This window comes from Dendrobium catenatum, unplaced genomic scaffold (assembly GCF_001605985.2).
Source record: "Dendrobium catenatum unplaced genomic scaffold, ASM160598v2 fragScaff_scaffold_594, whole genome shotgun sequence".
Taxonomy (NCBI): domain Eukaryota; kingdom Viridiplantae; phylum Streptophyta; class Magnoliopsida; order Asparagales; family Orchidaceae; genus Dendrobium; species Dendrobium catenatum.
This window is the reverse complement of record NW_021319056.1, coordinates 529,954-557,582: the sequence shown is the minus strand read 5'-3', so window position 1 is coordinate 557,582 and position 27,629 is coordinate 529,954. Positions and strand designations below refer to the sequence as shown.

Here is a 27,629-nt window from a genome sequence, read left to right as displayed (position 1 = left end):
ATGGTAACATACTTGAAAAAAGAGGAGCACGTCCTAGCAAAAAAATATGCCTTATAGACCTATACTTGGTAGATTTTTGCAGAAGCCAGAAGGTTATTTGAGTTTTCTTTTAGAACTGTAGCCAGTTTGTATTTTTTCATCCTTTGTTTGTAACAACGGACAACTTAGGACTGATCCCTGACATATAATAGTGATCCAGGGTACCAAAGCTATAAAAACTGATCGGGTATATAATTTCCTACAATTCTGTCCCATTACGCACTATTGCCCTGATGTAATTTTTATGTTTGCAGATGCCGGACGGGTGCGGGTAGCTGTTAGAGTCCGGCCTAGAAATGACGAAGATTTATACTATGACTCTGAATTAATTGATTGCCTTGAGTTACAGCCGGAGGTATTTTAATCTTGATATACTTGCAACTTTATCTGATTTAACTTTTTGCTTATGAAGTAATATATGATATCTAAATTCTAGAGGCCACATCTAACATTTTGATTTGCACCATATTACAATTTAAGAACCGAAATTTAAGATTTTTGTAAGACAAATTTAAACTCTATTTGGCTTCAGCTGAGGAGGCTTAAGCTTAGAAAGAACAATTGGAGTTCAGAATCCTATATATTTGACGATGTTTTCACAGAGAGCGCTTCTCAAAAACGAGTTTATGAAGCAGTTGCAAAGCCTGTTGTTGAGGTAAATCATGCCATTATTGCAAACTTGATATCTTAGTTCTTTCTGTGATCATTTTCACCTATTATTCAGAGTTTATTATATGATTGAAAATTCAAGTTATAAACTACTGAACTTTATACTTTGCCACAATTAGGATTTGGTTATCTTTTACCTCTTATCAATGCTGGAGATCATCATATTGTTTCTAGAGTGAGTAGTGACAGCTGTTTAATTCTGCTTTCAATGGAAACATTTAAGCTACATAAACATATGACGTTGTAAAGACATTTTTTTAGATGGAAAAGATATATATCAACTTAATTAACTGCTTTAAAGTTATGGAGATTTGAGCCTATATTTAAAGATTGGAGGTGCTTATTATCTTGAATAGGTATAATGATAATACCATGAGAATTTCTTTGGTGGAAATAAGAAAAGAATATACACCGATGAAATGGTAAAGTTATTATATAAGTATATTGTAACAATGACTAGTATAAGAAGTTGTTGAGGAGTTATGAAAGAGTTCCAATCATAGTAGGATTATCTCAAGGATCAACAATGGGTTTGCACTTTTAGCATTAGTCTTGGGGATGCTTTAAGAAGATATTTGATCAAGTGAGCTAACTCTATTGTGCTTTTTGCAGAAGACATTGTTTTGACATGTGATATTTCTAAATTAAGCAAGTTTGAATATATTTTTTTTTATTTGAGTCTTAGGCTCAAGAGAATAAATTTTATGTACATCAAATGTACTTTTTGTTGATTTATCAGTTATCACAATGTTGGTAAACTCCTTGTTGCAATTGATTTAAGTATTTTAGAGTTGTTGTACATATTAGAGATAAGATTAGCTCCAGTGGCACATAAGATTAGAGAGAATCTTCTTAGATGGTTTGGTCACATATAACGCCGACCTTCTGATGATCTGATTGTGAGAGTATACATATTAGATTTGACTTATGTTCAGAGAGATAGAGGTAGACCTAAAAAGATTTGGTTAGAAAATATTCAAAATGATCATTTTTATTAGATTTAAATGAGAATTTGACTCTAAACAAGACACAATAGAGAAAAATGATTCATGTAGCTGACCTCACGTAGTAGGATAACGGCTTGATATTTGTTGTTTTTGGAGCTATTTTACATATTAATAGTAATATATGTGAGGACATCTAAAGTTAAATTGCTCGTTGAAATTAGAAGTGCCTCATACATATTATTTGGACTCAAGAATGTCATGAGATTTAAAGGTAAATTTTATAAAATTATAAGTTGACTATTTATGTTAGATCAATCTATGTTGGGCAAAAAAGAAAACAATGCGAACTATATTGAGTGCGGAAGAAATAAGAATATTAAAATGAATATATAAGAAAATTAAGGATAAATTGATTATGATTGTTCAAGAGGGGTGATGAGAGCACTTAGCGAAGATAAGGTATCGGAAATGTGTTAATAAAACAAGTTGATAGTATTAATGTGGTGGGTTTAAGATGGAACCAATGACAATTTGGTTAGTTTTCTTACAAAAAATTGCAGAAAGCAGACTTGCTACCATATACAACACTCAACATGAATGAGTGGAGTAAGAGGGCTCATTTTGTCAATCCCAATTAGTTGAAATAGAGATATGTCTACTCTCAATAATGATGATGATGATTAGGGATGTACAAAATTTGAGTTGAGCATGAGGCTCCCATGAATCGAGATTAATTTGACTCAAATTATTGGGCCTGTGTTAAGTTGAGTGTGATCAAGCTTAACCATTACTTATTCTCCGAGATGTAATGTTTGGGGTGGAGAAAATGTGAAACAAGGATAGGGGAGGGGTTTTTTCGAACTCCTCGTCGACATGCCGCCAACACATCTTTTAGTGGAAATAAGTTATTAAGATGGAGGGCTACTAAACCATCAACAATGATGAGTTACTAACATTTACTCTTTTTTTTTGGAGAAAAACTGAAAGTAAAGATGGAGATTGAGTAGAAGAGCTTCTATTGACAATGAAAAAACAAAAACAACTAACAATAGTGAAAATGAAGATAGTGGAAGAGCTATTGGCTGTGGCAAAATGCTATTGATTGGTAGGAGGAAGAGGAGGGCTCATGAGACTGGTATGGTAATGATGAAAATTTGCTTGGAGATGCCAATCAAAATTGATATAAGCAAGTTTATTTTAGTAGTCCCATTTTATTTTACTTTGTATTTTTTAATTTAATGAATCTAGGATATGCTTATGATAAATGTTTAATAGGACGGGCCTTTTTCTCTGAATTATTTGGTTTTGTTCATAGTTTGGATCACTCTATTTAGGAGGCACAATAACTATAGTTTTGTTACCTAGTAGATTGGCTTATTTCTTATGGCTATCCTAGATTTGATTAGATTATAACCATGAAAGGCATCCATTTTGGCTTGGTTTCCATCGACACCTTCAGTTACTACAACCCTTGACTAATTTATTGATGCTTGGCATTTAATTAGCTATTTGATCATCCATGAATCCTTATCCAACTATGAAACACTTTATATTATCGACTGCTAAATTAAATTATGGTCAATTTAGTTGCATGTATTTAAAATGCATGAATCTAATAATGGAATGCAAAAGAAGTATAATGCATGTTGTTTGCTTCAACATTTTCTTTTTTATCTTCGCAACGAGAAGAAAAGTTGAAGGATGACATGTTTTTGAAGGGTTGGCGGATCCATGGTGAAAGTGGTGAAGACAGAGTGGGAGATGGAGTGGGAGTAGTTGTAGCCAAAACGGAAGTAAGAGGTGAATCTATAGTGGTTGTAGGTAGCGAAGTGTGTAGGAGTAGGCAGACGAGCTGGGGCGAGAGGTGATGATTGCCAAAAGCTGCCTTCCGTTGTGGAGATCTAGGTGAAGCTTCTCATTGTGGAGGAGATGGAAATGTGAGCGAGTTTGAGTCTAAGTGAAAATGAAATTCATCCTTCGCTGCATTTGGAATGTAGAGAAAATGAGAATTTTCAAATATTTTGAATACCTCAAAATTTTATTTTAAACTCATTTTACCTTACACCAAACACACACACGCATACACACAAAAATAAAATCGTGCAACCCTTTTCCTATACATGCTTCCTACCAAACAACCCATAATTCAATTTCTTTTAGCAATGATATTAAATTGATTCCTTTTTAAGAGAAAAAAGCGTTCAATTGATTCCTATTAGAGGCTTTATGTGAGTGAGGGGGAATTCTTAAAAAATTAATAGGTTAAGCTTTTCCTTAGAACCTTTGATTTACTATTTACACGCCCTCAATTGTTTACACATGATCTAGTGTTTCTTGGATACTTGAGGGAATATGGCTTTTGCCGACACCCATGGCTTTTGGTTGGCACATATCACATGTTCATTTAATGTGGATTAGGGCATTTAGTTGTTTTGGTTTGGACTTATCCAATTTAATTCCTTCTTGGCCTGGGCGATGGCTTAAACTGACTTCTACGTCCTATACTACTGTAATTTTGGGACTTTTGGAGTATTCTAACTTTTGAGTTTTACAATATCCAAACCTTATTTGAGATTATTTTCATTTAAGAATTTGGAATTTTAGTTTTATCCATCTTGAACGAGCAACCCTATGGAGTCTCTAAATAATTATTTTGATGCAAGTCTTTGTTTGAATAAGTTTTTAGATACCAGTTCTCAATCTCATGTGTCCATGCTGGATGTATGATTTCTGTGTGGTACAAGTGCAATAATCTAATTTTGGGGTATCATCTCCTTGAAAGTTGATATTATATTAATGCTTAAATATAGAACATGACGTTGACGCTTATTTTCCGATAGCTTCAAAGCTCTTGAGGGCTTGAAAAGTTGTCCCTATTTGAGTTATACTAGCAGGTCTGATCTAGTTTGAGAATAGTGCTTCTAGAATTGAAAGGTTTATTTACTACTAGCCAAAAGCCTATTGACCCCTTTTCCTATCAAGGATTTGATTCAGAAGATTTCTTGAGATTAGCTCGAATGGACCGATTTCTGACTTTCACTATGAATCATTGGTCTTACTGCCCAGCGCAACGGCAGAAGTATGTTTTTCGGTCCCGAGAGATGATTGTAAGGCCTAAATTTTCTTCACTTTGATTAACTCTTTTTGCATCATTTTCTTATAAATATTTTGTTATTGGGATTGATAGAGTTCTTGGTTTTTTATCAAGTTTGATAAAATTAAGATTTCGATTGTGGTGCTAAAATTCAATTGCTGGTTGATTTTATGTGGTTTGATTTTCTTATTGATTTCTTCACATTTACTCTATTATTGCATGATCAGTTTTCAATTTCTCATATTTTTTAGTTTGCACTTAAAGTAAGCAAATTTTTATTTATTTATTGGTCGTTGAACTAAGAATTCCAATTTTCTTTGTATGATCTATATTGCTTGAATCATTCTAGTTGCATTAGGAAATCTAAACCCTTAATCATTTTGTATCAAATAGAAGAAGGAATTGCAATATCAATAGTCAAAGAATTATGAGAGTAGGAATTGCAACACCCTCAGCATGCGCAGGGAGAAGAATATTGACTAGGGGTGTAAGTGAGCAGAGCCGGCTCTAGCTCGGCTCGTTAATGGGCTGGCAAGTTGGTTCGAACTTCGAATTACTATTTGATTTTTTTATTATTAATATTTTAATTACATTTAAAAGTTATTAAAAAATTAGGTTCAAATTTTAAATGCTCTGCGATTTTCTGCCTATTTTAGTTAATAAAATAACTCTCATACTTTGTATGATCTATATTGCTTGAATCATTCTAGTTGCATTAGGAAATCTAAACCCTTAATCATTTTGTATCAAATAGAAGAAGGAATTGCAATATCAATAGTCAAAGAATTATGGGAGTAGGAATTGCAACACCCTCAGCATGCGCAGGGAGAAGAATATTGACTAGGGGTGTAAGTGAGCAGAGCCGGCTCTAGCTCGGCTCGTTAATGGGCTTGCAAGTTGGTTCGAACTTCGAATTACTATTTGATTTTTTTTATTATTAATATTTTAATTACATTTAAAAGTTATTAAAAAATTAGGTTCAAATTTTAAATGCTCCGCGGTTTCTGCCTATTTTAGTTAATAAAATAACTCTCAAATGTCAATGTTAATAAATGACATTAAATGCTTGCAGCTTTACTTATTATTAAACAAGAATGTTTTAAATGCTGTCAACCAAATTTAAAATAGGAATATTTTATTCACCGTAGGATATACTTTGAGATTTGTGAATTTAAAAAAGTTTTCAGCCGGGCTGGGCTTTCTTCGAGATTGTAGCTGTGGGAAAACCATACGGGAAAATCTGGCAGGAAAATCTGTGCGAAAACCGGGTGGAAAAATTAAAATAAGTGGGCGCAAAACTGACGCAGGAGAGAAATCGAGCGGCTCGTTGAGCTTGGTACAGTGTCGTGAGTCGAGCTTGAGCTCGCTTTCCGACTGACGAGTTAAGCTCGATAGTGCCAAAGCTCGACTCGACTCGACTCATTTACTCCCCTAATAGTGACCATCTGCTTAAGAACTAGGGATGCATTTTTAAATTAATTGTAAGAAAACACTAAACAATCATGAACTATATATATTTATAGAAGTATCTAAGGATTTTTTTACATTATTCATTGCTTAAAATTGCACATTATGAGGCTTGTCTCTGCACAATTCCACTAAAAAATGCCTCGATGCTTACGCCTTGAACCTTTTTATGAGGCTTATGCCTCAACTTAGCTGAGGCACGCCTTGAGAAGTACCTTGCCTTGCTGGCATGAGGTAGTACGCCTCACCCTACTTATGTATTTTTTTATTAAAGTTTATGTAAATCCTAAACTAAAGCCCTAAACAAATCATGCATTAATGCTCCCTCGAGCTACAACAACTTCCTCTCGACTGTCTTGACCTCTAGCCTACCTGCTTAGTCGTAGTCACCATTATCATAGCCACCGTCGGGAATCACTTGAAAGCCGCACACTACCACCACCTCCTCTAAAAATTTAGGGGTATTACTGAAGAGGACATCAGCCAAATATTTTGACATGTGTATCATTTATGGAATCGTAGATCGACGACTATGATTCAGAGCTTTTACTTTTGATGTATTTTATGCTTGATTTATTTTACATTTCAATTTTCCTAGTTTACCCCTATGGGTAGTGAGTTCTTATTGTAGCCCCGAGGGCAATTGAGTCTTTCTTCATTTCTTTATTATTGAGGCCTATATATAGAGATTTTTTTGCTTTGTATGAGGTTAATGATGAATCAATAACAAAATTTTCAGTTTTTCTTTACTCTTGTTGCTTGTGTGCTTCGGAGAGACGAGAGAACCCTAAGAGAGGGCCAACGTAATACCCGACAGCCGCCTGAAGGTTTGGGGTCTTGGTTCTACTTTTCTTCTATTCTCTTCTTATTTCTTTTTCTTTCTTTCTTTCCCATACCGCCGGCCACCTCTTGTTTTCCCCTTCACCATCTTTCCCTTTTGCTTCTTCGCTACCCAAAACCCCATACCCCTAGTCGCTGGCTGGCCATCCAATCCCATAGACGCCGGTCTCCCATTAGCCCCTCTAGCCACCGACCACCCTTACAAACCTCATGAATTTTTAATTTCAAAATTCAAACCTTCCTTAATTACTTTCCTAAAATACTCATATCAATTTAGAAAGTATCTTTATTTGAAATCAATCATACATTTGAATTTCAAATACTTTCTTTAATTACCATTTCTAATTTTGGAAAGTTCTTAAATCCAATTCTAATTTAAATTTAATTTAGATGTGATTTAATATTTCTATTCCTAAATTAGACAACTCATTTAGGAAGCTTTTGAATCTTTCCCCAAAATCTCTCCCTCTCTAGAAGCCGCCGGCCCCCTTGCCCATGCCGCCTCTCTCTCCTATTAAATCCCCAAGCCCAAATTAAATCCCCCATCACTTTTTGAAGTGATTTTGAATTTCAAAATCTCTTCTTTCCCTATTAAAGAGTCCTAAACCATTATTTCTCTTCCCTCTTCCCATCTCCTTGAACCCCACTCTGACCTAGTTGAAACCCTCCCCTTACCTCTCACTCTCATAACTTCTCCTCCTCCAACACAAATCCTTACAAGGATCAAGTCCAACAAATCGAAGTCTCCTCCATGAATGGCCGATCCTGAAGTTGACCACAGATTTGTATACAACTCCCAAGGACAAATCGATATCATTTAGTCGCCCTTCTTTGATCCTGACTGGGAATTCGAAGATTCAGTTGAAAGCTACGTGGATCACATACTCTACCATCTCGCCGAGACGATCGACGAGCAACGACCAATTGGAGAGTGGAAAATCATCAGACGTCAATCAATTTCCCCTCCTCCGGCTACTTCTACGGCGAACAATACCTTAAGCGTCATTTGTCTCGTGGTTGTATCACTAGGGTTATTTTTAATCTTTCTCAGTTAAACCCTATTTTTAGGAGCGAGAGTGAGGGAGCTCAGGGTGAACATTTCTAATTGTTAAGCCGTGGATTTTTGTTTCATTGTCATTAGTTTTACTTATTTACTTTGTTGTTATTTGCAAGCATTCTTTTAATCTAGTTTGTAACTGTATGCTATTAAATAACTTCTAATGAAAAATTCAAGAATCTAACTTGGTGAAATATAAGGTTTAGAATTGGCAAAGTTTTGTTCAAATTATTATTAATTTCGCAAAGCAATTCTTGTTTCTATACATGTTTCACATCAATTACCCTCATCATTATATTGATGAAATATTTATGAAAGAGGAAGATGACTGAAATAAATGATGAAAAAGCATATTGAGAGGCTTGGATTCCACAGGATGAGGCAGAGGAGCGACCAATTTGTTATGACAATGACTTCAATAAAAACCCCCTCACTAATGACCGTTCAAATGATTTCTAAGTTGTTAACAATTATTTTAGCTTTCTTTAAGAGTTAATTGTGGATAAGGAAGTGAGAAAGAAGAAAATTGAAGTTAAACTTGATGATACGATAATTTTATGCAAAATTCTTATATTTTATGTTGTTTTGTTCTTGAATTTCAATCCTATTTCACGCATTTTATCACTTGCCACTTTACATCATGTGCAATTTTTTTTTTCAAATGTATGTCAATTTGTTTCTTCATAGTTCCATAAAAAGCTAATACGTAATTCTTTAATATATTATTTTGATATATATAAAAAATTACTTTTAACTTTTATTTTCACTTTACACAATTACTGGATTTTGAGGCTTACGCCTCAAAACGCCTTGAGGGATGCCTTGCCTCATGAACGGAAAATGCCTCAATACTTAATTATGCAATTTTAAACATTGCTATTATTAAAATGATCTAATTCACGAATTAGCAAGTCAAGCTGCGCTCAAACTTGAGTTCGACTCTCAAACCTTCTGATGTACTGAAATTGTGTTGGCTTTGCTCAGTTGTCCTCTTATTGATTATTTAAGACCTTATGATGTTAAATATATTTGATTTCATTCAGAGTTCTTGCAGGACTTTCTTGATTGCAATTCTAGGGAACTTATTCATAAGTTTTGGTTAGTTATTATATGTCAAGATCTATCATGGAGTCTGTAGAATTTTGTTAAGTCATGATAAAATTGTTAACAACATTTTAATTTCATGCGTATTACCTTAGGAACTCTTAGCAAGATGACAATCACCATACAATTACATGCAGGATGATTATCACCGTACAATTTCATTATGGATGGAGTAATTAAGAATCATATTGTTAACAATTTTGATTTTTTGTAGTAGCACGTGTAAGTGCTGACTCGTAGCTGACCATTGCAATGCCTATTTTTGTATACAAGTTCAAATTATTTGCGTCATCTAAGGCCTCATCCTAACAATGCTTACTTTCCAAATCTCAGATCACTATGATGAGCTAGATGAAGATTTATGCATTCCCAAAATTTGAAAGTTTATTTAGCTTTGATAAATGGTTTAAAGTATACTGATTGAATGTAGGGTCTCTTAACATAATTACATTTGATTTTTTCCCTTTATTTATGTATTTTGTACTAGATTAATTCCAGAACCTACATCATGCTTATAATGTCCTTATCAATTGAGTCTTTTAATTTAATGCATTTTGACAGACTGTATTGAGTGGTTACAACGGGACTGTGATGGCTTATGGTCAGACTGGTACTGGTAAAACATATACAATTGGCAGCCTTGGAAATGACAATTCCTCTGAACGTGGAATAATGGTTAGAGCCTTAGAGGATGTTCTTGCTGAAATATCTCCTGGGCTTGACAATCTCTCAATTTCTTACTTACAAGTAAGCCTCTAAAATTCTAATCTAAAGATATTTTGGAATTTTTTTTTAATGAAAGTTTGCTTGAAGTCATACAAGTTTTGTTTTAAGCTTATGGCAACATAGTTTCTATATGCCTTTTTTTATTTTTTCACATGGTTACTTTCTATTGCGTTACATGCTAATACAGAATTGTTGAAAGTTGAATAATACTCTATGCTATCTGATTCGAATGGATGGTCTAAAATTCTAAACTTCACTTGTGAACTATAAAGTCTTAGGGTTTTGGGTTCACAAATGCAAATCTTAGTTCAGATGCATAAAGAAACATCAAAAAGCTAAAATCCGCAATTTCTCTATTCTCAGTTTAGCAAAGATAAGTCCCATTTGATGCAAAATTATAAACATATTTAATTCATTCTAAATGATATTAAAGTTGTTAAAATTTGAAATTCCATACAAATTTGAGAGCAAATATAAAATTATGCAACTTTTAAGATTTCCGCCTAAAAAAAAAAATCTAACAAACTTAACACGATCTCAGTCACGCATTCAACTAAATTACAAACATTTTGGATGAAAGATGTTGACCGTAGACCACCAACCAACCCAATTTACCCCATTACCTCACACAATTGCTCGCTCTTAAGCGACCCGACTTTTCATTTTTTCAAAACTGCAAGCAGATGGAATTAATAGGAGGCCCTCTTGCTTTCATTTGAACACAGATTCACCGAACTCCCTCCCGCTCTTTGCCCTTCTGTCTCACGCTCGAAGCTGACCGCATGCAAGCCCTACAATCCGCTTACACCTCCCTCTCGATCCCGATTGTCCCACGCACGCAGTCGAAGCAGCCCAACTCGCTCGTCTCTCTCTCGTTTGCATGCAGCCGCCGACTCCAGCCCTCCTATGCACCGGCTCGCACGCTATTCCTTTGCGGCTCTGCCCGATTCGCCTCGCCTGCATGCAGGAATCCGACCCCGCTCGCACGATCCCGTGACTCACCGGCCCAGTCTCCAACCTCCATCTCCTGTTTAATACGCAAGCAAATCGGAACCCTGCGCTTGTCTCCTTCACATGACTCCAAACAGCTCCCAATCGCAAACGCGGTCGGGAATAACTTGAATTGAAGACCTTAATTATGGTATCATAGATTCGGCCAGGAAGAACCAACCATAAGTGCTGTCTCAACCTCTCTTCACGGGGAGAGAGGTCGTTGGAAGGTTGCCAGATTTTAGAAATTTTTTTTATAAGCAATATGTACAATTGATTTGAAGATTTGCGCCGTTGTAGCTTAGATCCGGCCATAAATGCTTAAACCGAAGACCTCCTTCCGTCGTAGCTTAGATCCGGTCAGGAAGAACCAAAGGCAAGTGCCTCTTAACTTCCCTTAGCGTGGAGGGGACGTCGGGGAGTTTACCGAAATGCTTCATAATAGAAAATGAAAGGATAGAGCGCCCCCTCGGGCCCCTCCCACCTGAAGTTAAGAAAGAAAGCCCCAATCTACGGATTCTTCCTAAGCAGGATATTCAATAAAAGCCTATTTGTTCAGATCTGATCTTGCAAGAAGAAGTTCCAACTATATCAATCAATGCCTTTCCTTTTAGCGCCTGGCTACCTGGCTTCAGAGATAGATATTCCAAGAAGCCTTGCCTTACTTTAGACCATTCATTACTCAAGGTTTGAAAGCACTAATAGATGGAAGATTTGAGTATTGGACAACTCTCCAGTGGGACCCGCTCGCATTGGTTGTGTGGAGGGGCTTATTTGTTCACGAAAGCACTTCCTCTTGGGAATGTGATTCATTCCAGGTTGTCAAGTTTTTTGATCCGAATCGAGTTAATGCTCTAGCGGGCCTGCATTTAGGGTGGAAGGAACAAGTAACTGATTCACAATGCTAATCAAGTCTGAAATTTTCGCCCCTCCCCCTCGCAATATGTTAATTTGTTTAGCAAAAAGATCCAATTAAGATTGATCTCCTCGAAAGAAAAGTCGATTAGTTTGATCAACAACACTTGCCTCTGTTGCATTGGAACCAAGATCGGGCTTGGCTTAATTACGAGGTTCCCAGTATATTTCACTAACACTAACTGAAGCTAACCAGAAGCTTTCTTCTCATGCGACAAAAAATAGGCTGCTGGACCAAGGCTTAAATTACCAGACACGAACGAGCTAGTTGGGCAAAGGGATTCCCAAGTCAAATGACTACCATACATTGAGCTGGAAGTTTCACTAGTGGACAGAGAAGACTAGACGTGAACTCGAAATTATACAGGAAGATGAATCACCCCACTTTCTCTCTTGAAAGGAGCATAGCCTTGTAACCCCTAAAAAGAAGAAGAGAGTGTAATGCCATAAAAGAAAATTTTAGATATCCTTTAGAATTTTGATTACTCTAAACTAAAGAAGCGCGAGCTCTGGGCTTTTCGTGATAGAAAAACTATCCTAAACTTTCATTTTTCTTTCGGATTTGGGTTAGTTGTTGACTTACAATGAAAGGCAGATCAATTAAGATCTTCATCTGTCGATGGCATTCTAACTCTAACGATTCACGATAATAATCCATTTTTTACCAGGGTGCTTTTCACATTCATTCATCAGCTTGCAATCCCTTTTTTGTATTAGTCTCAGTTGAAATGAAGTTCTTCCCATTCTTGGGATAAATTCCTTGGAAAAGATGCTTGAGCAGCCTTCTTGCCTAGGTCTGCTTAAGATGCGAGCATATGCTTTTTATGCCTAAAAGTGTTCTTTCTTCATATAATGTAAGGTAAGGGCAGTCTAACAACCTAGCCCTATAGGCTAGGTTGTAAGACCCACTAATGAGCTACTTCTAATAGATGTCGTAAGACTTGTTTTACGGGCTACTTTTAATGAAATCCGTAAGTTCTGAACCAAATTCAAACACCTGGGCTACTTCTAAGAGAAGTCGTAAGATCCTCTTTAAATCAAACTTATGTGTAACTTCTAAACGAAATTATAAATCCTCAAACCAAATCAACTACTGGCATTCTAATAGATGTAACCTCAAAAACTCAATAAAATTAAAACAACATCTAACCACCTCAGTCTACTCGAGATCCTTGAGAGGATGTAATCCATGACTGCTAATCGGATTTTCTGGATACTACGGTCAATGATTGTTAGTGTTGGTAGACTAAAACTTACGGTATACCCGGGACGACGGATTCACGGGATCTTGATCGAGGTTTACCTCCATTTTTCCCATAATTGAGACTAAAAACACCTAAACTTTATTTATCCTTAATTGAGAGTTCTATCTTACGTTTTTAGAGGGGTAATTAACTATGAGCTCTTGCGCTCATGGGAAATAGAGTACCAAATCTAATTAAATCCTGATACTGCCATCAGGGGAAATCTGGTTAAATACAATCTGACCCAAGAAAGATGAAATCTTATGCCTGTAAAGCGGGATTCATACATTCGCGCCATTTTTTTTTTTGATTTAATAGATTTCTGGCGACTCTGTTGGGGATTACTTCTCTCTCCATCTTTGGATGAAAAAAGATTTTTCATTTAGTCTCAAATAACCAAGCATTTAAAAATAAATTTGGATGATTATTTAATGGAAGCTTATGTTTTCTTTTCCAATAGAATTCAGGTTGACTCTAATCCATATATCACAACCCAATGCTTAAGTTCTCTTGGGCATGATAGGCTAAATCTTTGTTCAAGATGTTGCTCAACTTTTTCAATTGAATATCAGAACAAGAGAACATAGACCAGTTTTAATTTTGCAATGCATAATGTCTTAAAGATGATTTTGGTGAACTTTACTTTCGTGATATAATTTTTTGCACGTAAACATTTACATCTCAAAATTGGCTAATTTAGATGAGAGTTTGCATACTTGTATGCTCTTCATTCGTTTAATCTAGCAAGTGGAACTTCTAAGATAGCTCCCTATTTTGATGCAGTTGTATCTAGAAGCAATACACGACCTACTAGCTCCTGACAAAAATAACATTGCCCTTACCAAAGACTCCAAATCTGGAGAAGTTTGCTTGCCTGGTGCTACTGTTGTTGAAATCAGTGACATTGACCAATTTCTTCAAGTGTTGCAAACTGGTGAAAAGAATCGTCATGCTTCCAATACAAAAATGAACGCGAGATCTTCAAGAAGTCATGCAATTCTTGTGGTAGGTTACTTCAAGATGTGCTCCTAGCTCAAGAAATTGTAATTTTTAAGCTTAGCCGTACTTAACATTCTTTATTACGAGACTCTTACTATTGATGCTTGTCTAGGTTCATATACAGAGATCTTCCAAGGGAAAAGATGAAAATGAATTCCTATCAGTGAACATAAATAATAGTGAAGAATTTCCACACTTGTCTGCTTTTTTCAAAAGCAAGCTACTAATCATTGACCTTGCCGGATCAGAACGAATAGATGAATCTGGTTTGCTTAGTGACCTGCTCCGTTTTTTTGTATGTAACTTCTGAAAAAATGTGATATTTGATATAACAATCTGATAACCCTGTTAAGTGAAAGGGTTCATGATAAACTAAAATAAAATTCTCAATTTAGAAGCCAAAAGATTTTCATCGCATATTTTAAGTGCTCTAAAATTGATACTGGAACATTATGCTTCTATAAATTAATTCAGTTTCATTTCCATGTTCTTAACTCACCACTTCATATTTCTTTGAAGGTGTTGATGGTCAGATGCTCGAAGAGGCCAAATTCATAAATCTTTCTCTAAATTCCCTTGGTAAATGCATAAATGCTTTAGCTGAAAACAGTACCCATATCCCAACAAGAGACTCCAAGCTCACTAGATTGCTTTCTGATTCATTTGGAGGTTTTACCTTTAACATTTTTTCTGCTTTTTTATGTATTTTCTGCCCATATACTTACATTTAAGAGACTCCAACTTGATTTTTAAACTTAATATTCCAATACTTAATAACTAGTTATTGTTTATGATAGTGTATTTAGCCATTGATTAAGTGTTTCAGATATGACAAGTTATTTCCTTTAATTTGATTTTACTTATTATTTTTCAAATTTTGTTTTTTTGATTAATTTAAATTGCTTATTATTCTCTATTTTTGTTTAGTTTGCACATTGAATTACTTTAAAGTTGAAAATTCATAGAGATGAGCGTTTCTGAAGTTCTTCATAAGAAATAAATAATTAGAAATTGCCATTGTGGAAACAAGAAGGTTTGGTAAACCTAATCAGCCTGTCAGGTAGGTTTTAATTCATTTTTTTGAAAATGATTTGAACCCTTGATATGTCATTAAGAGGACAAGGGCACTATGACTCGTTCACTTGCTCTATTGTATTTGCTTTTGCATGAGATATTATCCTTGAGGTTTTCGCTTCCCTTCTGTGCAGGAACTGCACGGACATCCCTTATCATTACAGTTAGTCCATCAGCCCGGCACTACTCACAAACTTCAAGTACAATTATGTTTGGGCAGAGGGTTGGTATTTCTAATTTCCTCGGCTTTCCAAAATATTTCATGCAAGCTTGCTCCTATTTGTATGGATTGCTAAGAAATCAGTTTCTTAGGCAGTTTCATTTCCTGTCAGTAGCATTTTATTGTATTTCATTTATAGATGGTCATTCATTGTTAAGGTTCTTGCAGCAAGATGGTTCTCAGTTTTAGTCAATACTCAATATATATCTGCATTCTCAAATTTCCCCTTCTTCGCACCAAACATTTATTAATGTTGCAAGTTGCAACATTACTTTTAGCTGTTTCTCGTATTTAATATTACAGATTCTTTGCCAAGTTGGTTCTTCTTGTGGTTTGCTGTTGGTAAACTTACACTCTGGTTTTATCCTTTTGCTCTCTTTAGGGTTTAAGCTGAGTTCTTGCCTGAAATACTATAGATTATTTTGCATCTATATTAGTACTGATGATTCCTTGAACAGAAAATTGCTACTTCAATAGGATGGTGATAAACCAAGCCATAGACATTGAACATCTAGAGCAACAAACTTTTTATGTGCAACTGGGGGCACCAAAAATAATGAATAAGAAATGTATACGTTTACTTCTTACCATAGGAAAACGTTATGATTTAAAATCTATAGATTTAGATTTTTGTGAAGATTACGTATATTGCAAGCAAGATAGGATGACTTTTTCAAATATTGGTTCAAAGGTCAAGTCAAAGAAGTTGGAGTTAGTGCATACTGATATATGGGGTCATACTCTAGTTACTTTTATAGGAGGATCTCTGTATTTTGTCACATTTATTGATGATCACAATAGGAAGGTATGTGTGTACTTCTTAAAATACAAGTCAGATGTGTTTGATGCTTTTAAGAAGTGGAAGGTCATTGCTGAGCTTAAGACAAGTTTGAAGCTCATGTATCTCAGATCAAATAATAGTTGCAAGTATCATGACAAGAAATTCAAGGAGTAATGTGCTTTGGATGGAATCAGGCATGAGTTCACTGTTCCAATAACATCACAACAGAATAGTGTTGCAGAGTGCATGAATAGAACTAGCACTGAGTATGCTAGGAGCATGAGGCTATATGCTAATCTACCCAAGCAGTTTTGGACAGAGGCATTGAATACTGCAGTTTATTTGATCAATCATGGTTCTTTAATTCCTTTAAATGAGGGGCTACTTGAGAAAGCCTGGAGTGGAATGGAGGTTAGTATATCTCACCTCAAAGTTTTTGGTTGTTCATCCTATGTTCACATTGATGTAGGATCTATGAATAAGCATGATCTAAAATCTATCAAATGTACATTTATTGGATATGGCTCGGATGAACTTGGTTACAAATCCTAGGATTATCAAAATAAAAAATTCATCAGGAGCAGGGATGTTAAATTCAATGAAAATGAAATGTATGAGGATGAAAATGAGACTCCTGAATATTCTTCCAAGTATATTGAGATAAAGGATGATGATGATTAAGAAGACAAAGCCTATGAAGCACAGAGAGTACCTCATACTCCTGCTACTGAAATTAAGAGATCTTGCAGAATCTTAAGGCCAATACAAATGTATTCACCTTCTTTGTACTATATATTGCTGACAAATAGTGGTGAACTATAGTGTTATGATGAAGCCATTCAAGTTGATGATTCAAAGAAATGAGAGTAAGCTATAGATGATGAGATTCGTTTACTTGAGTTTAATTAGACTTGGGAGTTTTGACAAAGCTACTAGATGGCAAGATAAAACTGTAGAACAAGTGGGTTTATAGGTTGAAAGAACCTGATGGTAGCAAGCGCTATAAGGCCTACCTTGTAGTTAAAAGTTTTCAAGTGAAGGAAAGAGCAGACTTCAATAAAAATTTTCTCTCTAGTGGTGAAGATGACTACAATCAAAGTTGTACTGAGCATGTTAGCAACGTAGGATTTACATCTAGATCAAATGGATGTAAAAACATCATTTCTTCATGGTGACCTTAATGAAGAGTTATATATGGTACAACCTCAGGGATATGTGGTCATATGTAATGAAGATATTGTGTATAGGCTTAGGAGAAGCTTATATAGACTAAAGCAAGCACCAAGATAGTGGTACAAGAGATTTGATAGGTTTATGTCAGATAATGGGTACACGAAGTATCAGGCTAATCACTGTAATTTTTTATAATATTTTGATAATTATTATATTATTATGCTTTTGTATGTGGATGACATGCTGATTGCAGGTTCAGATATGGAGAAGATAAGATGTCCGAAGGAACAATTATCGAAGGAGTTTGAAATGAAAGATTTGAGTCTAATAAAGAAAATGAGAATCAATAGAGATAGAAGTGCAACTATACTGAAGTTGTCTCAAACAGAGTATGTTGGAAAGGTGCTTCAGAGATTGAACATGAGTGATCAAAGTCAGTTTACAATCCCTTCGGCAGTCACTTCAGTTATTTAAGGAACAATCGCCTAAATCTGAAGCAGAGGAAGAACATATGAAGAAGACTTCGTATGCTTCAATAGTTGGAAGTTTGATGTTTGCTATGATCTGCACAAGATCTAATATAGCATATGTAGTGGGATTGGTCAGCAAATTTATGAGTAATCCAAACAAACTTCATTGGGAAGCGGTTCAGTGGATTGTCAGGTACTTGAGAGGATTAGTTGACAAATCTTTTTTGCTTTGGTGGTGCATGGATTGATTTGCAGGAGTATGTAGATTGTGATCTTGCTGGAGATCTTGATGGTAGGAGAAGTATGTCAGGTTATATCTTCATTCTGAAAAAGACTGCAGTCAATTGAGTTTCTAAGTTACAGAAGATTGTTGTGCTCTCAACCACAAAAGCGGAGTACATTGCTATCACTATGGTTAGCATGGAGATGATTTGGTTGCAAAGTTTCTTGACAGAACTTTTTTGAAAATGGGCAAAGGAATGAGAAGCTGCACAGTGACAACATGAGTGCAATACATTTAGCCGAGAATGCTACATTCCATGCAAGGAAGAAGCACATCCAGATTCGATGTCATTTCATCAGGTCTCTTCTGGAAGATGGTCAGTTACCTTTGGAGAAGATACACACGATCGAGAATCCTGCAGACATGCTAAAGAAGATGGTGACAGTTGATGAACTGAAACTATGTGTAGCTTTAGTTGGTCTTCATGAAGGATGAGAGCAGGGGTGAGCCACATTAAAAGTACTATGATTGATGATCTGAATCGGAAGAAGGATTTATTGCAATTAGTTTCCAAGTGAGAGATTGTTCTGTGTGGAATCTGATTGTGTTGATCAATTGGATTGTTCTGTTGTCTCAGACCTCAAGTTTTTTGTGCTTGTTGGGGGGGTGTGGGGGGTTTACCCCCTGCTTGGTTCTTTTGCACCCAACTTTTTTTTTCTTCTATACAACGCTCCAATGCTGTGTATCTGAGCGCTCTGACACTACATACCCAAGCGTACCAACGTTGAACGATAGAGAGAGGAGCACCACAACGGTCTTGATATGGCGCTGTAGAGCATCAAAACAGAGATTTGAGCGCCGCAGTGCCCCAAATAGGCGCCACAATGTTATGAGACGGGTTGGACGGTTTTCTGTCTCATTTTTTTGAAGGGTTGCATCCCTTAGGGTTATTTACATGGCTTTCTCTTGTATTTCTGGAAGTTAGATATTGAGAACGATGCAAATGAGAAGAGAAGGAAAGAGTGAGAGAGAATAGAGATTTGTATTTATTTCTCCCAATTTTCATAGTGGGTTTTTTGGTGTGGTGTGACTCTGTGATTTTTTTCCCCTATTTTGAAGTTCTCCATGTTAAATCCCGGTGCCCTTTAGTTTTCCGTTGCTTTTACTTTCTTGCTTGTTTCGTCATTGTGGTGTTTACTCATCCCCAACAGCTATGACCCTTTCAAGTATTGTTAATTCTAATTTGTAATCAGCATTACGTAGAAACACAATAGGAACGAGGATATGCATGCCAAAAGCTGCCGTTACTGACTTGTCCTCTTATTTTTCATAAACTTAAACCATTTAAACATTAAAAACGAAGCTAACAACTAACAAGTATCACGAAAATGATTGTTTCTATATCATCTCCAAAATGCCATTATTTAATTCCTCAATTACCAGTTGGTTTTTCCTTCTTCATTTATTTTAAATTACCTTCAGCATTTAAGTGTGCTTCTTAATGCGCTATTCATTCTATTTTTGACAATTGGAAATACGTTAAAAAAAATTAGAGTGCCAATTATCAAAGCAATGTAAGCTGCAATTTTCCCATATATGACCCAATTTTAGCACATGGTATATTAGGTTCAGTCAAACCATGATTCCCCGCACTATTTTGTAATATCTTCTGTGGGATATTTATTTGTTCGTAGTACGCATGTATGTACGTATATTATGCTATTTATATGCACACAAATTAGAGAACTACATAGTAAAACCTCATTTGCCTATAAAAGATGTTTGCAGTAGAAAATGAAGGTAGTCACGTCTTTTTCTCTCAAATGTTCACTGTAGGCAATGAAGGTAGTAAACGCTGTAAAGTTAAAGGAAGACTATGATTCTGAGAGCAAATACAGAAAGCTTGAGTGTCAGATAGATAGTCTTACATCTGAATTGGAAAAACAACAGAAAGATAAATTGCACCTGGAGAGGAGGTTATATGAGCGTGAGATGACTCTAGCTGAAGCTGAAAACAAGCTTTTTGAAGCTGAAAAAAAGCTAGCTGTAGCTGAAGAGAAGCCTGCTGCAACATCTGAGGTACCTTCTTAGCAGATTATTTGCTTAATTTTTAAAGTTTTGGAATCGTAATAGTAGATTTTTTATTAAACCTCTATACGTACAAGTAAGAGCCATCGGCATACTTGAGCTAAAAAGGCAGTCGGCTAGGGCATTTGCTTTGATTACCGGCTCATTTGCTATTTGTAGATATAAAACATGTTAGAAAATGATTTGATTTTCAATCTTTTTTTGGGCTCATTTGGTTACTTGTAGATGGAAATCATGCTTAAAAAAGTGGTAATTTCATTTTCAAAACATATTTTCCAGTTTCAACCAACCAATAAGCTGTGACCATACTTAAAATGGGAGAAAGGGAAGTTATATGTCAATTTATTTAACTTTTTGATTTCTTTCCCATCCTATTTGAGCACGTTCTTATTCTTATTGCTAACATTAACTACCTTTAAAATTAAATGGTTTGGAAAATCAGCTTTTGAATTTTTTTTATCAACCTATTTTGGCGAATATGTACAACCCTTTCCTAGACCGTACATTAACTGGATCTCCATGCATTTGATACACATTTATGTTTTTATATTTTGTCTCCACCATGAGCTAAACTAGGAATCCACTTATGCCAGACATTGATTGGTCAAACTTGTAAGTGGAAATGAAATCTTCCAAACTTATGATGGACAAACTCTTTGAATGTGATTGATGGACCTGATAAAACTTATTATCATTTTCATTTAAAATAAATTTCTGTAAGATGTTACTTTTCTCTAATCTTTTGGAATTATCTTCAATTTCGTACATGCCATAGCCTATTCTAAAACAAATGATGTATTTTCAATATGATTACGTAGTTAATAATTTTGATACACCCATCGATGTTTAGTTTGATTGGTGGGCGAGTACGGTTGGGAACCCCCCAACTTGTGCTCGATTCCCCTCGAGCGGCAGCTTCTCTTAAGTGGGGCCCAATCAAGTGCGGGCCAGGAGGTTTCTGGGGCGGGTGCCTTTTCTAGGCCAGACAAGGATTAGTCACGCCGCCAAGCGCCCTTTCAGGGATGGCAGCGGGTGAACATCTTGTTCCCAAAAAAAAAAATGATACTCACAATTCAATAGCAGGGCCAAGTTGAGGGCTCCACCTATCAGGTAACAGTTGCATTCAATGAGATGGAAGTCACCGACCTGATGAGAAAACTTGAAGAGAAGCGTTCTCGGCATGCCAAAATGGAGCAACAACTGACTGAGTTTCTGCAGAATGGTACATGGAAATTTGCTGAGGTAGGATCATACATTTAAATTCAAAAATTTTTATGCATAAAAATTCGTGCAATTCATGTTCTCGTATGAAAATAGAGCAAGAAATGATTGAATTATTACATGTAGGCAACAAGTATGATCAATTTGCTGATCAAATTGGAAAACCATCAGGCAGCTGCTGTTGCCAGTCCAAGAACTCAAGCCATGGTTATTTGGTTTGCTTTGATTCCCATTGCGTTGCTTTCGCTGTATTTTCTTTGGTAACAGTCAAGTCGTACATAATAGTTTGTTGCATAAAGCTTGCCTGTCACATTCCTTCCTGACCGAAATATTAATTAGGTTAATGATAATAGAGAAAATCTGGGTCAATATAGCTTGTTTAGAATGAATTTTTTTATTTATTGCTTTAAAATTAGTATAATGTATTATTAATCAATCAAAATTTAAATTTCTTTCAGTTTGAGTTGTAGAAAAAATTAATGGCGATTATGATGTGAAGAACTTTGATAATTATTTTTGTATAGCTGCATGAATATAAAGGCTTCGATCGAGGTAGTTTTTTTTTTCATATTTTTTAAAGTAGTTTTTTAGTATGAAATTTTAATGAACTAAAATTTTTTATACTAAAAAAATATTTTAGAAAGCAGGAATAAAGCTATTTCAAACAAAGCCCAAATGAAGCCTATGCCTTCATTTTAATACGCCCGTAAACTTTCGGTTGGCCTTTTTTTTTAAAAAAATTATTTATTTATTTATTTTTTACTTTTGATTGGCCTTAAATGGCTTGAACCTCAATTAAACAATCTTAAGTGATATATTTATCCAGAGAAGAGTTTTTTTTTTGTGTGTGTTTAATCTTATAATTAAAACATTTTAAAATATATTTCTATCATTAATTCATTATAAACATCATGGCAAAAATTTTACCGCATAATTTAACCAAGATTTCAAGTTCTTTAAAATCATGATTAGATGCATCATTGAGTAAACTATAATATAAAAAAAATTAAAAAAAAGTAAACTATAATATAAAGGTTATACATTAAAATTTATCAATTTTCATAGAAGTTCAATCCTACTTTAAGCATGAATCTCTTGTCATACTGCAATGCCTCTCTGTTGTATCTCTCAATAGCCTCTCTGTTGTATCTCTCAATAGGGGGGTTAATTTCGGGTCACGGGTCGGGTTCGGATTGAACCCAAAATTGACCTGGCACTAACCAGCTCAACCTAAATTTGACTCGTTTTTGTAAACGGGTTTGTTTTTCGAACTCGAATTCGACCCGCTTCAGGTTCGGGTCAACCTGCATGACTTGAATGACACGGTGCTAACAAAAAACGGCTAGTTTCGGGTTAAAAAACGAGTCAATATCTTCTTTTCGGATAAAAAAACGGGTCAATCTCGGGTTGTGGGTCAAAATGGATTTTCGGGTAAAAAATGAGTCAATTTCATATAAATTTCAGGTCAAATGGTCAATCCGAATCCGATCTGATTTTTGAACCCGAAATTGACCCTAACCCGAAATTTTATGGGTTGGATTCGAGTCGAATTTTTAGGTCGTGTCAAATATTGACACCCCTATATTCTAGTTGAATTCGAACCAGACCCGTTTCATGTCAATTTTGAATAAAAAACGGGTTTTAAGATAGAATTGTTTTCGACCTATTTTGATTTCGGATTGACCCTAAACAGAAATTTTCGAATAAGAATTGAATCGAAATTTCTCCTATCTCTCATGTCTCTAGGACAAGTGATCCACATCACTCACACCTTTCTCTATCGCTCTTAGATTCCAAGCGTACCACTTGGCACTTGATCTTCTCTAAGCTTTTTCCCAAAAAAGATCTTCTCTAAGCTTGACATGTATCCCATGATCTCCTTTGCCTCGGGAAGAGTTTGTAATCATTACAACTTACTCCCACAAGTACAGTCAAACTTATCTCCTTTTCGTTGTAGTGGTCTTAGGCTAGCAAGGTCGAATCATTTAAATTATCTGTATGCAATTCTCTCTTTTCTCCCCTCTCAACTCTTCCTCTTTCTTCTTTTAACATAACACTTTTTTATAGGATAAAACTTCCTTTGCCAGCAATATAAATATATAACATGATGGTTTAAAGGCACACCCTCTCTCTTCTTCTCTCTACCCTTTTTGTAAATCAGGAGGAATTTTACACAACAATGGTAAAATGAGATATTAATCATTCTTACTTTGACATAGTTGTATCGAGTCATGTTTTTTGTCAACCCTCCATAAGATTTCAATAAAAGATTAGGAGAAACATTATTATCACGTCGCAATCTATGCTCCATAACTCTCTCCCATTGTTTTAAAGTATGACATATTAACTTAATTTATCTATAATTTGCACAATCTTCTGCATCACCTTTATACTTAAAAATAAGAATAAACACACTCATTCTTCACTTATCTGACATCTTTTTAGTATTCAAAATAATATTAAAACGTTTAGTAAGCTAAAAATGTCTTTATCTCCTAAGAATTACCACACCTTTATTAAAAAATCATCAGGCCTAATAACTTTTCTGCACTTCATATTATTTAAAGTCTCTCTAACTTCAATTTTACTAATACGTCAATAAAAAAAAAATTATTTATTTTTATTTAGGGTGCTAAGGTCACTAATGTCAATCGGATTCTCATAATATTCATTGAAAAGTTTAGAAAAATATCTCATTCACTTTTGTTGAATATCCTCTTCTAATAAAAATACTCTTTGATCTCCATCCTTAATACACTTTACTTAAACTAAATCCTTATCACTATTATCTCTTTGTTTGGTTAACTTATACATATATCTTTCGTCCTTATTAGTATCTAATCTAATATATAAATTATTAAAAGTTAAAAATCTTTGCATCGCATATTGTTTTGTTAGAATCCTTACGAGCATATTTATATCTTTTCCAATTATTCAAATTTTTACATCTAAATTAATTTTTATAATAAATTTTTTTTTTATCTTTTTTTTTTTTTTTTGCATATTATGATTCCACTACAAATAATTTTTACTATTAGAATCTTTTTCCTTTGATACACCAAGCATATCTTTTGCAATATTATTAATATAACTAGTTACTTTTTCTCACATAACATTAGCTTGCCTATGCACAGACAAAATCTTAAGATCTAGTATTTTACTCTAAAAAATATTTTTATTAAAATTCTTTAAAAACCCCTATCTTATCCTACAACAATAATTTATTTTATTTTCTATTTTTCATCCCTTCATTTTAAAATCCAAAACTAATATGTGACGGTGAATACATTTTATTTTTATTTTTTTCTTCAAGTGATATCTTTTGCATTAATTCTTTTAAGTCATCCAAAATTTTAATTTTGAATCAATTAATATCCAAACCTACTTAAGGAGCATGAGCATTTATAATATTGATAATTTTAATATAGATAATAATCTTTAAAGTTATAATTCTATCTCAAATTCTATTAATTTTTACAACATGATCCATTAAACTCTTATCTATAATCATACATACATCATTTCTAGTACAACTCTTACAAGAATACTATAATTTAATTCCTAAATTATCAATCTCCTTAGCCTTCTCTCTAACCTATTTAGTTTCTTGAATGCATAGAATATTTATCTTCCTATGAATCATAATATAGATTACTTTTAATAATTTGTTTGTAAGGGAATTGATATTTCTACACCATTTCTAATATGACTCTTATCAAAATATCATAGTTAAAATACTAATTTTAATTTCATGGACTAACTCCTTTGCCTACATTCGTCTATGATGTGGGAACCCTTGTCTATTAATTTAACACTGCAACCGGGCACCAATTCAACAATCCTTGCACACTTGTTGTTGTATTCAGGTCATACAGTTAACACTTTTTCAATCAAGCACATCATAAAAATACTATTAATCAAATAGCATTTTAATCAAACATAAATCTTTGAGCAGAGATAATATATTATCCAAATGTCTAAAAATATTCCCTTAGGTTGGTGAGAGGGTAGGTGGAGGGAAGGGGAGAAGATATGGAGGATGACCTCACTTTAAATAAGACGACAATCTTATTGATTTCAATCATTTTCCAAGACTTTAAGCTCACTCTTTGACTTAGACATAGAGTGTTTCTCATTCCTCAAAGTCAGACTTTTTTTTTTTTGGCACAAAAAATGCCTTCTTAGTATTTTAGGCTCTCAATGCATAGAATGCAAGTCTATACTAAATATGATAAATTGGAGAGAGAGAGAAAAAAAAAAAACCTCAACTAACTTTCTTATGCTTGATCACTCTCAATTAAAAGAAAAAAAAGTATATTTTTATATGCTAAATTTAGATGTCATGCCTTTGAATATTATTATCATTTTTATCCACTACAATTAAAAAATAATAATTTGAAGCTCAATAAATGTAGGAACTTTGATGCGTAAATAAGCCGAATTTGAGCGAGTATTTTGGGTTCAGGTTAAACTCACTAAAACTTTCACGTTCTCGATGTACGTATTCGACTCCTTCTAATACAAGTTGAACACAAGAAACAACCCGAAACTACTAAGCACTCTACCTATCTACTAACAAATTCATCAATATTTTAAAAAATACAATTAATATAAGTACATACATCTCAAAAAATGAGCTAAATACAATTCAATAAGATTTTGTTTGCGTTTGGCTCATAAAAAAAATACACTTAAAATATCTATACAACATTTGGTCGGTTAACAAACAAATTGAATGAAAATTTTTGACCTTTTCCTATTGTGTATTATTACTAGGTTTTAGCTCTTACTCAATCATATATATTTGATCAAAAAAAGACAAGTATTAGTTAATTAGAACATTAATTATGGTCATAATTCAAAAAAAAAATTTTTTTGAGTAATTTGAAAATCTCCTCAAAGTTGCAATGGAGAGACAATATAGAAGGAAAGTTGAAGAGTGTGAAGCGCTTATGTTTCTTCGGACTTAACGAAATTCTTGCTAGTAGTTAAACTGCTTCATCCCTAACAAAAAATAAATATTATGGTCTTTGTAGGGAGTAGTTGACAAAAACCCTAAGATAATTAATGACAGTGGAAAGGATCTGACTTAACTTTTTTTCTCAATAAAATGTTAGCTGTAGCTCTCTAACAAATGAACCCTTAACGTATAGTTATGATTGCTTAAAGACAATCATTCAAGATCAAATTGCTTGATTAGCACTAATGATGTGCTTATTATAAGTTTCTTTGCAAACAAATAATTTATTAGATGGTTTAGTGTTGGTATTTGTTAAGCACAAATGTGTTAAAATTGGGTTTGAAAAACTAAGGATTAAGCATTCATTTAGAGGTGTAAGTAAGCTATATAAGAAGCCTCATGAGCTGGCTCGATTTCGGCCCGACAAATGGCTCATGAAATAAGCCAAATTTGAACGGGTCTTGATTCAACTTATTAGCTCGTGAATCAACTTGTTCAGAAAAATATTAATATAAAATACACTTTAAAATATATTAGAATTCAAGAGTTTGGGTACGAAGTTATTTTAAATATTTAAAAATTATTTCTCACTTTCTTATATCAAGTGATTTCTTATTATTTCTCTTCTACTTGCTCATCTTTTGTCATCTTATTACAACTTCTAGTTGGATCAAATTTGTTGTCTTCCACATATTAAATGAACTAACTCATGAGCTGACTCAAGCTCACAAAATTAAGCTCAAGTTCAAGTTTGGACTCAATTAATTAATCAATATTAAGCTCAAATCAAGGGTGGCTTGACCACAACTCAACTTGTGTATACCCTTAGCTAATCTAGCTCTATCATCTCCTTAACATGAGTATTAATTGAATGACCAAACAATATTTAAATATGACATGCTTATAATCGAATCGAGCGGCTCTAAGAGATGAATTCAACGAGCCTAAGATCTCCAAATTTTGACATCATTAAGGAACTTAAATGCTTGATAAATATTCTATGATCAAGGGAATCACTATGAGTCATATGATAGAACACTCCAAATCTACTCTAGATCTTCTCAATATTTACTGTGAGACCTCGTTCCCTTACTGTTCCTCTATGATTTGGATTTTTTCTCTCAGGATCGTCCAGGATGATTTCAGATCGTCCAGGCCGATCGGCACTGTAGAAAATATCGGCCTGAGAATAGTTCTGGGAACCGTCCAGGACGATTTTTCTGGTCTGATCGTCCCGGGACGATTTGGCGATCGGCCGGGCCGATCAGACAAATGATTTAAAGAAATCAGCTCGTTTTGATGAGAGAGAAAATATTTTAAAATCAAAA

General features: G+C 34.5%; 1 protein-coding gene across 3 annotated transcripts; it reads left to right on the top strand.

The window, feature by feature from the left end:
• Positions 1-21,779, top strand: LOC110115955 (kinesin-like protein KIN-UC). Of its 3 annotated transcripts, none has more exons than XM_028694908.1 (11): positions 1-92; positions 294-394; positions 572-694; positions 9,779-9,964; positions 13,876-14,097; positions 14,204-14,357; positions 14,611-14,760; positions 15,300-15,388; positions 19,869-20,111; positions 21,201-21,362; positions 21,468-21,779. In XM_028694908.1, the coding sequence occupies exons 1-11, from the start codon at positions 47-49 to the stop codon at positions 21,603-21,605; spliced, it is 1,614 nt and encodes a 537-aa protein (XP_028550741.1). In that variant the 5' UTR covers positions 1-46; the 3' UTR covers positions 21,606-21,779. The 3 variants fall into 3 exon arrangements, with proteins under 3 accessions (XP_028550741.1, XP_020705032.2, XP_028550742.1); XM_020849373.2 differs by having other exon boundaries at positions 21,204-21,362; positions 21,468-21,777; XM_028694909.1 differs by lacking the exon at positions 21,468-21,779 and having other exon boundaries at positions 20,971-21,342.
• Positions 21,780-27,629: the final 5,850 nt, after the last annotated feature.

Bases quoted from the DNA above. Each gene is read 5' to 3' on its own strand.
- LOC110115955 (XM_028694908.1), top strand. From the start codon at position 47: ATGCCTTATAGACCTATACTTGGTAGATTTTTGCAGAAGCCAGAAG. The intron at 20,112-21,200 runs GTACCTTCTTAG...ACAATTCAATAG, and splicing joins AGCCTGCTGCAACATCTGAG to CAGGGCCAAGTTGAGGGCTC. The intron at 21,363-21,467 runs GTAGGATCATAC...TATTACATGTAG, and splicing joins GTACATGGAAATTTGCTGAG to GCAACAAGTATGATCAATTT.